The 12,405-nt window shown below is 45.7% G+C and overlaps 1 protein-coding gene across 1 annotated transcript in view; it reads right to left on the bottom strand.

Moving 5' to 3' along the window:
* The window catches only part of TOP3B (DNA topoisomerase III beta), a 28,632-nt gene that overhangs the window by 2,951 nt on the left and 13,276 nt on the right, over nucleotides 1–12,405 (bottom strand). The window contains exons 10-16 of the mRNA XM_087705720.1: nucleotides 10,298–10,452; nucleotides 8,847–8,952; nucleotides 7,564–7,710; nucleotides 6,379–6,552; nucleotides 3,679–3,807; nucleotides 1,915–2,063; nucleotides 185–302 (exon numbers count right to left, since the gene is read on the bottom strand). Coding sequence (XP_087561846.1) covers nucleotides 185–302; nucleotides 1,915–2,063; nucleotides 3,679–3,807; nucleotides 6,379–6,552; nucleotides 7,564–7,710; nucleotides 8,847–8,952; nucleotides 10,298–10,452 — 978 coding nt within the window. The remainder of the gene's footprint in view (nucleotides 1–184; nucleotides 303–1,914; nucleotides 2,064–3,678; nucleotides 3,808–6,378; nucleotides 6,553–7,563; nucleotides 7,711–8,846; nucleotides 8,953–10,297; nucleotides 10,453–12,405) is intronic.

The raw sequence follows: 12,405 nt of genomic DNA, 5'->3' as shown, positions 1-12,405 counted from the left end.
TATAAAAACAATCATGCTTTCCACCTTAACAAACAAATCATTTGACCCATTTCTAAATCAAGGACTACCTGTACTACATTTTAAAGAAATAAATAATAGGAAGCTTTCCATAAATGCATAAAAAATGCATGCAACCGTTAAAAAAAATCGCATCACAGATCTCTTTCCTTACATCAGCTTCAACTCCAGATGTTTTTTACCTGGATGTACTTCATAAAACGATGACATTTGCCACATCGGGATAGGGGCTTCCCTGTGGCAGCCAGAGGTGAAAAAGACACTTCCATTAACTCATCCATACCCTGGAGGGAAGGGAGGGCAGGTGGGGGGGGAAAAAACCAGGAAGTTTTGAAGTGTGCGCTTCTATCACCTTTTCTATTTTAAAAAAACCAATGTTTTCTATTTTTCTCTAAATATGTATTGTTTTTACTTGGAAAAAAACCCTTATTTAATAATAACATTGTTTTTAGAGTAAGAAAAAGTGACAAATACATAGACAAGAAATGGAAGAAAAAAGTGAGGAAGTAAGGAAGGAAGATGGAGGGGAAGGGGAGGGAAGAAAGAGGAATAAAAGAAAAAAAGATAGGCAGACAGAAAGAAGGAGGAAGAGAAAGAAGAAAAAGGAAGGAAGAAGATGGGGAAAGGAGGGAAGAGGAATACAAAGAAAGACAGGCAGAGAGAAAAGGAGGAAGAGAAGGAAGAAAGGAAGGAAGGAAGAGCGTTCTTATCTACAGCTGTTATACAATTATATTTTATCTACTCTAGATATATCTGTATAACCCTGTAATAATAACTCTTTCATATTCATAACCAGAAATAACAAAACCACTGAATGGTTCGACAATTCGTCAGAAGCAAAGTTACAATTAGGTGGATGAAAATTTCTCCCCCAACTACCATGTCATGACTGCAAATTCTTCTTTAAAAAAATAAATCTCTATTTTCACTAAGTAAAAATCAACCGAAAAAGCAAAACAAAGTGAGAAAGAAAGAAAAAAAAGGGAGGGGGAGGGAGAATATAATTCTTAGGTATACAGCAGTATAAACCCTTGACTCATATAGGTAAAGGTTCCCCTGGCACATATGTGCTAGTCATTCCTGACTCTAGGGGGCGGTGCTCATCTCCGTTTCTAAGCCAAAGAGCCAGCGCTGTCCAAAGACGTCTCCATGGTCAGGTGGCCGGCATGATTCAACGCTAAAATGCCGATTACCTCCCTTCGACCGATTAGATCGCACAGATTAGGCCTCCTCCGAGTTCCATCCGCCAGTCAGTGCCGACTGGCGACTACGCGGAGGAGAGCCTTCTCAGTAGCAGCTCCGACCCTTTGGAACGACCTCCCCATGGAGATTCGCACCCTCACCACCGTCCAGACCTTCCGCACAGCCCTTAGGATCTGGCTATCCCGTCAGGCCTGGGGATAAGATTCTAATTCGCCCCACCCGAATGTTGAATGAAAGTTGTGTTTTATTGTTTTATTTCTTTATGCACTGTCTTATGTTTTTGTTTTGCACCCCCCTTCCCATGTATTGTAAGCCGCCCTGAGTCCCCTCAGGGAAAAGGGCAGCCTATAAATCATAAATAAAATCCTAAAATCCTAAAAAAAATCCTAAAAGCGCATGGAACGCTGTTACCTTCCCATCAAAGATGGTTCCTATTTTTCTACTCGCATTTTTACGTACTTTCGAACTGCTAGGTTGGCAGAAGCTGGGACAAGTAACAAGAGCTCACTTCATTACGCGCCACTAGGGATTCGAACCGCCAAACTGATCGACCTTTCTGATCAACAAGCTCAGCGTCTTAGCCCCTGAGCCACCGCATCCCACTGACTCATATACCAGCGTGTTATTTTTCTTTCAACAACTGTGCATTCTAAAACGCTGGCCACGCACCCATTAAAAGAGTTGAGACCTACCAGCGATGGAATCCACAAAGTAATGGAACTTCCTTTTGAAGATGTCCAAGGTGTGCTCCAGTACCTGGTTGAAATTGGCTTTCCCTTGAGCAATCAGGTTGAGCTGCTTTTCCACCGCGCTACGGATGGTGGGGAGCACCAGTTCCGCATCTGGACAGGTGGGAAGAGGCAAAAATGAGACAGATTAAAAGTTTGCGGGATGTTCAAAGGAAAGTCAACCTGGGAGAAACATGCAGGATTTGTCCAAAATGCAGAGACAGTCTTCTTAGATCTCCGGTGTCAGGCCTGCAGCCATCTTTTCTTTTGGATCTTCGGCCTGCCACACTTTATATTATTCTGCTATGCATTTTCTATTGTTGGAAAATGGGAGGAGGGGATTGTAAGGAGTGAGATGCTACGTAGCCATAACAACATTCTTTCTAGAAAGCCAAGGTCATCCTTTGTCTCTGCACCTAACCGGAATTGGATGGTGGAAGCTGCCAGCATGGCAGTGGGAGATTGGACCATGGGATGGGCTTGTGGGTATGGGTGCAAGATCTTGAACTTTCAACTAGGTGGGGGAAACTGGGAAGCTTTCAGATTCAGGTTTCCCCAGATGTGCCAACGTGGCTCTCTTAATACATTGGAACTTTGAGCAATACTTTGCCTTGGACTCTGATTTACTTTTGGATGCTATTTGGAACCCCGAAATGTAGTTTTCAAACTCAGTAACTTTAAGAGTTGTCGACTTCGCACACCCAGTATTCCCCAACCATGGGGAATTCTGGAAGTTGAAGTCCACCAATCTTAAAGCATGCAGACTGGGGAATTCTGGGATTTGAAGTCCACCAATCTTAAAGTATGCAGGCTGGGGAATTTTGGAAGTTGAAGTCCACCTGTCTTAAAGCATGTAGACTGGGGAATTCTGGGATTTGAAGTCCACCAATCTTAAAGCATGTAGACTGGGGAATTCTGGGATTTGAAGTCCACCAATCTTAAAGCATGTAGACTGGGGAATTCTGGGATTTGAAGTCCACCAATCTTAAAGCATGCAGACTGGGGAATTCTGGGATTTGAAGTCCACCAATCTTAAAGTATGCAGGCTGGGGAATTCTGGAAGTTGAAGTCCACCTGTCTTAAAGCATGCAGACTGGGGAATTCTGGAAGTTGAAGTCCACCAATCTTAAAGCATGCAGACTGGGGAATTCTGGGATTTGAAGTCCACCAATCTTAAAGTATGCAGACTGGGGAATTCTGGAAGTTGAAGTTCCACCTGTCTTAAAGCATGCAAACTGGGGAATTCTGGAAGTTGAAGTCCACCAATCTTAAAGCATGCAGACTGGGGAATTTTGGGATTTGAAGTCCACCAATCTTAAAGCATGCAGACTGGGGGAATTCTGGGATTTGAAGCCTCCCAATCTTAAAGCATGCAGACTGGGGGATTTTGGGATTTGAAGTCCACCAATCTTAAAGCATGCAGACTGGGGAATTCTGGGATTTGAAGTCCACCTGTCTTAAAGCATACAGACTGGGGAATTCTGGGATTTGAAGTCCACCAATCTTAAAGCATGCAGACTGGGGAATTCTGGGAGTTGCATTCATCTTAAAACATGCTGGCTGGGGAATTCTGGGAACTGACCACTTTCTCTTCAATGGCCAAGAAAAATAGGTGAACTTCTCCATGTGAGATCGAGGGGGTCCTTCAAATAACCTCGCCCTAAGACACAACTTTACTCCTTCAATTTCCCTAGTGTTGTCCTTCCCCCACCGCAAAATTCAACGTCACCTATTTTGTAGTAGCCGTGTACCAAAACTATGCCCAGGTTGGTAGGTTTCAATCTTCGGCCCGCTTCCACAGTCACGTAGTTGCGTTGGCAGATGTTGTTGATATGGACAGGAATGCTGGCATCCGTTCCTAACAACAACAGAGTATTAATTGTTTGATCCAGCCCTTCACTGTTGTTCCAAAGTCATTCTCTCTGAGGGGGGGGGGGGAACAATGCTGGAAGCTGCATGGTTATGCCTATTTCACAGATGGGGCAGACCGAGGCTAGGTTGGCTGGTTCCACCACAAAACCGCGCTCGACTAAACCGCGCCCGACTAAACCGCGCCCGACTAAACCGCGTCGCTGATGTCATCAACAGGGCGACAACAGCGCGGAGACAGAAGCACGCTGTAAACCCTAAACCTAAAATTAACCCCTAAACCTAAACCTAACCCCCCTAATCCTAATCCTAACCCTTAACCTAACCCTTAACCTAACCCTAAACCTAATCCTAACCCTTAACCTAACCCTAAAGCTAACCCTAACCCTTAACCTAACCCTAAACCTAACCCTAACCCTTAACCTAACCCTAAAGCTAACCCTAAAGCTAACCCTTACCTTAAGTTGAATCGGCTTGCTTTCAAAGCGCTATTTAAAGCGCCCTTCTTTCTCCGCGCTGGCTGTTGTCGCCGTTGATGACGTCAGCGACGTGGTTTAATCGGGCGCGGCTTAGTCGAGCGCGGTTTTGACGGGTCACGAGGTTGGCTGGTTTGATAAGCTCATGATATGGCAATTTAAGCCGTTGAAGGTGTGTGGTCCTCAGGATCTGGGCAAACTACAACTTCCAAAAGCCTTCATCCAGAGGTGGACTGCTGGGGGTTTGCAGGGGTTTGGGAGAACTGCAAGCTAAGATTCTGTGCCGTTTGGAGACCCCCCCCCCCTCAAATCCCACTCCTTAACTGGCCCTGCCCACCCCACTCTGCCTCTCCCAGGAGTCCCCACGTGGCCTGTTTTGGATGCAGCTAAGTGCAGGGTGCGTGCGGAGGCTCAGGGAGGGTGAAAAACGGGCCTACTGGAAGTTTGCGAAGCCTGGAAATGAGCCTGTTTTCAGAGGGTCTCCGGAGACTGGGGAGGCTATTTTCACCCTCCTGGAGGCTTGAGCCTCTGAAGCCAGGGAAGGGCAAAAACATCACCACCCTGGTGCAGGAGGCCGACTAGGCCATGCCACCATGGCCACACACACTCAGCAACTGGGCAGAGAACCCCTTGCTAAAATTTTTGAAGCCCACCCCTGCCTTCATCAACGTGGCCAGCTCTGAAGGTAGAACATGTGTTCAGCAGCACCTGGAGGGCTACCAGACCTCTCCTCTCTACGAGACATCTGGAAGTTGTCTCCAAAAACTGGAAATACAGATTTGATCCTGAAAGAAGCAAATTCTTGAGTTCCTTCATTCTCTGTGTTGTTATTTACCCTCCAGAACTTCTGGTGATGGTCTTAAGATCTTCTGTAAACCAGAACTTGGCCACTACCCCATGTGTCAGGACTGCGACCATCTTTTCTTTTGGGTCTTCGGCCTGCCACACTTTCTATTATTCTGCTATGCTTTTTTCTATTGTGGGAAAATGGGAGGGGAGGATTGTATGGAGTTAGATGGTATGTAGCCATAACAACATTCTTTCTAGAAAGCCAAGGTCATCTTTTGTCTTCGCACCTGACCGGAATTGGATTGGCGGAATCTGTCATCATGGCAGTGGGAGATTGGACATGGGAGGGACTTGTGGGTGTTGGGGTCAAGATCTTGAACTTTCAACTGCGTGGGGAAAACCGGGAAGCTTTCAGATTCAGGTTTTCCCAAATGTGCCAATGTGGCTCTCTTAATAAATTGGAACTTTGAGCAATACTTTGCCTCGGACTCTGATTTACTTTTGGATGCTATTTGGAACCCTGACACCACGAATGAATGACCACAATTAGTGAATTAATGGAAGAACAAAGCTCTTCCTCTCACACTTATTCACACCCACCTGTTGTGGCCCAGCAGGTGCCGTTGGAGCTGCCACCAGACTCCGACAGCGAGGGGCCCTATGAGTTGGCTCTGGAGGATGTGGAGGACCCTGGACAGGGTTCCGACTCCGAGCAGGGCGCAGAGAGGCTGGTTGGCCACCAGGAGGCACCTGAGCCTTGGACCAGTGGGGAGGAGACAAGGGAGAGTGAGCCGGAGGCCAGGAGTGAGTTGTTCCTGGATGCACGCCATCGAAGAGCTACTAGGCGTCAGGAACAATTCCGCAATTACAGGAAGTGATTGTGCTCAGCTGGTGGTCATTAGGCTCCTCTCTAGACTATAAAAAGCTACTTGTGCACACGCTCCTCTTTGCAGAAGTCAACACAGAATTGAATGCCGGAGAACTTTGTAGGAGCTTGGCAGGCTGGATTGCTGCCAAGCCCTTATCTGTGTTTATTGCTGCCCAAGCTTGTCTGTGCTGGGTTGCTGTCAAGGACCTGTTTGTCTGTTAATTAAATGCCGTAATTTATCTCTGGCTCGGAGTGTGCTTTGGTGTGGAACGAGGGGGGTCAGAACACCCACCCTTCATAGTCAACCTTTCCATCGCCACCTCCTCTTCCTAAACCTTGGAAGAAATGTGAGATGACCATCATTTGAAGAAAGATCCTTTCCACCCCCTTAGGCTAAACGTGCCACTAGAAAGGACCATCTCCCTACCTATCCCATGTTTTTCCATCAAGGTAATGAGTTCCGCTTCCGTCAAATAATCGGGCGGGCAAGTCTGCTTCTCCAGGAGCTTCACTTCGCTCACAGGGAAGAGGTCTCCTCTGTCACAGATGGGCAGGCTCTCTTCCAACGGGATGCTTTGCCAAGGCATCACTTCAGTAAACCCTGTAACAATATTTTTTTAAAAAAAATATCTTTTTAAAAAAGCAAGTGGTAAATTCTGCACCAATCTTAGATGATTTTTTTAAAAAGAGCTAAGTCGTATTTTTTTGTAATTTTTGTATTCAAAGGTTTATAAAGAACGAGGGTGGGAGGCAGGGAGGGAGGGAATGAAAGAAAAAGAAAACAAAGAAAGAAACAAAAAAGGTAGGAGAGAAACAATAGCAATAGCAGTAGACTTATATACCGCTTCATAGGGCTTTCAGCCCTCTCTAAGCGGTTTACAGAGAGTCAGCATATTGCCCCCAACAATCCGGGTCCTCATTTTACCCACCTCGGAAGGATGGAAGGCTGAGTCAACCCTAAGCCGGTGGGATTTGAACCGCTGAACTGCTGATCTAGCAGTAGCTTGCAGTGCTGCATTTAACCACTGCGCCACCTTGGCTCTTACAAAGAAACAAAGAGAGGGAAGGAGAGAAAGGAAGGAAGGAAGGAAGAGACAGGCAGAGGGAGGGGGAGCGAGGGAGGGGAGAGAAAGAAATAAACAAAAAAGAAGAGAAACAAAGAGAAGGAAGGGAGGGAGGGAGGGAGGAAAGGAGGGAGGGAAGGAGGGGAGACAGAAAGGAAAGAAAGAAAAGAAAAAGGAAAGAAAGGGAGGAGGGGAGAGAGAAAGAAAGGAAAGAGAAAGAAAGAAAGAAAGAAATAGAACTTAGACATATACCACTTCACAGCCTTCTCTAAGCCAGTGTTTCTCAACCTTGGCAACTTGAAGACGTCTGGACTTCAACTCCCAGAATTCCCCAGCCAGCGAATGCTGGCTGGGGAATTCTGGGAGTTGCAGTCCAGACGTCTTCAAGTTGCCAAGGTTGAGAAACACTGCTCTAAGCGATAGGAAGGAAGGAAGGAAGGAAGGAAGGAAGGAAGGAAGGAAGGAAAGAAAAGCAAAAGTACAAAAAGAAGAAAAATCCCAATTGAGCTGCTGGGAAGCAGCATGTTGTTTCTTAAACTCTTTCCTACCTGGCGAAATAACTGTCTTTCCTATGCAGGTGAAACGTTCGGTTGCGACACTGCACGCAATAGTAGTTTGAAGGTATTTACAGTCAGCACTGATGGTGGCGATAAAATGCCTTGTAATGTATTCGAACAGCCTCCATCCATCACTCCCTGGAAAAACACAGAGGAGCTGCTGTCATCATTTTCACCAGTTGCTAAATGGATGGCCTGTCCGTCAAAGACAGCTTGCCATGTTTCCGGAGTCTTTTTGTTGTAGCCTGTCGTGGCTACCGGCCCCTCCATCAGCCGAATCAGAGGAGGAGGAGGAGGAGGAGGAGGAGGCGTGGGAGTCAGGGTCAGCATCAGGGCAACCTGAGAGCTCCGAGGGGGGAGAGGGAATGGAGCTGGAAGGAGAGAGACAGAGATGGAGCCTGGGCCGTCCGTCAGCCCTCAGATGGAGAGTCAACAGCCCCTAGGCCTGGAGCTGGCTGATGAGGAAGAGGAGGAACAGCTGGGTCCAGTGCCTGACATGCAGATGCACAGAAGGCAGAGGAGAGGAGAGCAGTGGAAATCTATGGGCCGGTCCTTGGGAGCAGGAATTGAATTGAATTGAATTTATTATATTTCTATGCTGCCCTTTTCCCCGAAGGGGACTCAGGGCGGCTCACAACCCAAGTCGGGGGGGGGGGGGGAGGTACAAATAAGAAAAAGAACACGAACAAACAATACCACAATTTAAAACACTCAACAACCATACCATTCGAGGGGGGACAAAAACTCATTAGCCCCAGGCCTGTCAGAACAGCCAGGTTTTAAGGACTTTGCGGAAGGCCTGGAGGGTGGTGAGGGTCCGAATCTCCACGGGGAGCTCATTCCAAAGGGCCAGAGCAGCCACAGAGAAGGCCCTCCTCCGGGTGGTCGCCAGTCGGCATTGGCCAGTGGATGGAATTCGGAGGACACCTAATCTGTGGGATCTAATCGGTCTATTGGAGGTAATTGGCAGCAGGCGGTCTCTCAAGTACCCAGGTCCAATACCATGAAGGAAGAGCCACTGCTGCTAGCGAAGCCCCACCTTAGCTCTGGGGATAGAAGGCAGTGGGTGGAGATGAATAGATGTGGCAGACAACTATTCATCTCCCTGACGGACAAACTTGTTAACCTGCGAGAGAAACTTTTTGCTGGGGTGGGGGGGTTTGGGGGGCTGCCGGCGCTCCTAATCAAGGAATCTTTTGAGTTCACTTCAGAGGGATTGTCGTGTTTGGGGAGCTGGCTCAGAACAGTTTTGCAAACAGGAAATAATCGCTCACCTAACTCTGCTTCAGAGGCAGCTCTCATTGGGGTGATGGGAGGGTGATCTCCAGCATCATGGCCTTTCCGTGGCCTGTTGATGCCTTCCGCCAATAATGTTTTGACCTTAGGAGAAAACCACAGATAGAGCACGCATGAGCCAAGGGCAAACAGTTGTTAGTCCTCTGTGAATTTACCGTATTTTTTGAAGTCTAAGACGCACCAAGGTTTTCAAGAGGCAAAATTTTTTAAAAAAAGGTTTTGCACTCTGCAAAACTCCCCAAAATGGCCTGTTTTTCGCAAAAACGGGCCCGTTTTTATTTATATATATATATATATATATATATATATATATATATATATGTATATGTATATGTATATGTATATGTATATGTATATGTATATGTATATGTATATGTATATGTATATGTATATGTATATGTATATGTATATGTATATGTATATGTATATGTATGTGTATATGTATATATGTGTGTGTGTGTGTGTGTGTGTGTGTATATATATATTGTTGTATTTGTGCTGATAAATAAATAAAGGGAGACTAGTATAGATCTATTTCAAGTTATTTAGCTCTCATCAGCTAGCCATACCCTTACTGGGATTTGAATATATATATATATATATGTATGTATATGTATATGTATATGTATATATGTTGTATTTGTGCTGATAAATAAATAAAGGGAGACTAGTATAGATCTATTTCAAGCTATTTAGCTCTCATCAGCTAGCCATACCCTTACTGGGATTAGAACCTGTGCTGTATTACATCTTAGGCAGATGTTATACAGCACAGGTTCTAATCCCAGTAAGGGTATGGCTAGCTGATGAGAGCTAAATAGCTTGAAATAGATCTATACTAGTCTCCCTTTATTTATTTATCAGCACAAATACAACACAAATGTAACAAAGGCAACAGTAAAAATATTGGGTTTCTGTCTGGATGGTCTCTTGTGACGTGCCGATAGACAGAGAATGGAAGCAGTAGACTTCCTCCCATATTTGGGCATACCAGGGGTTGTGACTCTAAATACATATACATATACATATACATATACATATACATATACATATACATATACATATACATATACATATACATATACATATACATATACATATATATATAGCCTTCGGGAGGCTTATAGAGTGCTCCTGGCGGCTGAAGGGGCAAAATTGAGCAAAGATTGGCATGTTTTTCGCTCATTTCTGCCTTCCCCAGCCCCCAGGGACACTCTAGAAGCCTCCTAAAGACTATGCATGGCCATTTTTGCAAAGGGGGCGGGGTTTCGGGAGGCCAAAAATGCTTTATTCAGTGTATACGACGCACCCAGATTTTCAGCCTCTTTTTTGAGGGGGAAAAGGTGCGTCCTATACTCCAAAAAAATGCGGCAGGTCTGCCCTGATTTTTAAATGTCTTTTGGCAACAAAATGAATGACAATTACTTACAGATTCAGCCCAGTAAGGATTATTCGCTTGTTGTCGCAAAGGGCCTTTCAAATCGAAGTTTTCAGGATAATGAGTTGTTTCAGTTCGTGGGTAGCTAATGTAGCCCTGGGTATAAAGCCGTTCAGCTATTTGCATAGTATGCTGCGGTCCCATTCCTACAGATAACCAATTTCGTTGTATTTAAGTACAATGACAATGAAGATTATATTTATAAAACAGGGGGTTTTTTTGGGGGGGGGGAATAGATTGAAAACCCATAGTCGCACCACATCACACAAAAGATGTTAAGACTTTGGAAGGAGTTCAGAGAAGAGCAATTAAGAGAATGGTTGCAGGAAACTGGGTATGTCTGGTTTAATAGAAAGAAGGACCAGGGGAGACATGATAGCAGCCTTCCAATCTCTCAGGGGCTGCCCCAAAGAAGAGGGAGTCAAGCTATTCTCCAAAGCACCTGAGGGCAGGACAAGAAGCAATGGGTGGAAACTCATCAAGGAGAGAAGCAACTTAGAACTGAGGAGAAATTTCCTGACAGCGAGAACAATTAATCAGTGGAACAACTTGCCTCTGGAAGTTGTGAATGCTCCAACAATGGACATTTTTAAGAAGAGATTGCACAACCATTTGTCTGAAGTGGTGTAGGGTTTCCTGCCTAGGCAGGGGGTTGGGCTAGAAGACCTCCAAGGTCCCTTCCAACTCTGTTATTCTATGCCAGTGTTTCTCAACCTTGGCAACTTGAAGATGTCTGGACTTCAACTCCCAGAATTCCCCAGCCAGCATTCGCTGGCTGGGGAATTCTGAGAGTTGAAGTCCAGACATCTTCAAGTAGCCAAGGTTGAGAAACACTGTTCTATGCTATGCCATGCCATGCTATGCTATTCTAAAGCATACTAACACAGTTGGAGGAATTGGGTATGGCCATCTGGAGAAAAGAAGGACTAGGGGAGGACATGATAGCAGTTTTCCAATATTTCAGGGGCTGCCACAACAAAGAGGAGGGGGGTCAACTTATTTTCCAGAGCACCAGAAGAGGAAGGACAAGAAACAATGCGTGGGAACTATAGCAAGGAGAGAAGCAACTTGGAATTAAGGAGAAACTTACTAACAGTGAGGACAATCAATCAGTGGAATCAGTTTGCTTCTGGAAGTTGTGGGTGCTCCATTATTGGAGATTTTAAAGAAAAGACTGGAGCAAGGGGTTGGACTAGAACAGTGTTTCCCAACCTTGGCAATCTGAAGATGTCCGGACTTCAACTCCCAGAATTCCCCAGCCAGCATTCGCTGGCTGGGGAATTCTGGGAGTTGAAGTCCGGACATCTTCAAGTTGCCAAGGTTGGGAAACACTGGACTAGAAGACCCCCAAGGTCCCTTCCAACTCTGTTATTCCGTTCTACTCTGTTAACAAGGGAGTCAAGCTATTCTCCAAACTCCAGAAGGCAAGGCAAGAAACAATGGACAGAAACTAAGCTAGAACTAAGGAGAAATTTCCTAACAGAACAATTGACCAGTGGAAGAACTTGCCTCCAGAAGTTGTGAGTGCTCCATCCCTGGAGGTTTTTAAGAAGAGACTGGAATGGTATAGGGTCTCCTGCTTGAGCAGGGGGTTGGACTAGAAGACCTCCAAGGTCCCTTCCAGTTCTATTCTAATTATCAGATTATCAAGAGCCATGGTGGCACAGTGGTTAAATTGCAGTATTGCAGGCTGACTCTGTTCCCCGCCAGCAGTTCGATCCTGACCGGCTCAAGGTTGACTCAGCTTTCTGTCCTTCCGAGGTGGATAAAATGAGGACCCAGGGGCAAGAGGCTGACTCTGTAAACCACTTAGAAAGGGTTCCACCACAAAACCGCGTTCGACTAAAGGGCGCTCGACGAAACCGCGTAGCTGACGTCATCACAGCGCGACAACAGCGTGGAGAAAAAAGCACGCTGTAAACGCTAAACCTAAAATTAACCCCTAAACCTAAACCTAACCCCCCTAAACCTAATCCTAAACCTAACCCTAAACCTAACCCTAAACCTAGCCCTTAACCTAACGCTAAACCTAATCCTAACCCTTAACCTAACCCTAAACCTAACCCTAACCCTAACCCTTAACCTAACCCTAAACCTAA

The sequence above is a fragment of the Thamnophis sirtalis genome, unplaced genomic scaffold (assembly GCF_051295495.1).
Source record: "Thamnophis sirtalis isolate CommonGarterSnake01/CBP01778 unplaced genomic scaffold, rThaSir2_p1.2 scaffold_2, whole genome shotgun sequence".
Classification (NCBI taxonomy): Eukaryota; Metazoa; Chordata; class Lepidosauria; order Squamata; family Natricidae; genus Thamnophis; species Thamnophis sirtalis.
The sequence above is the reverse complement of the archived record's forward strand: the minus strand, read 5'-3'. Positions and strand labels throughout refer to the sequence as shown.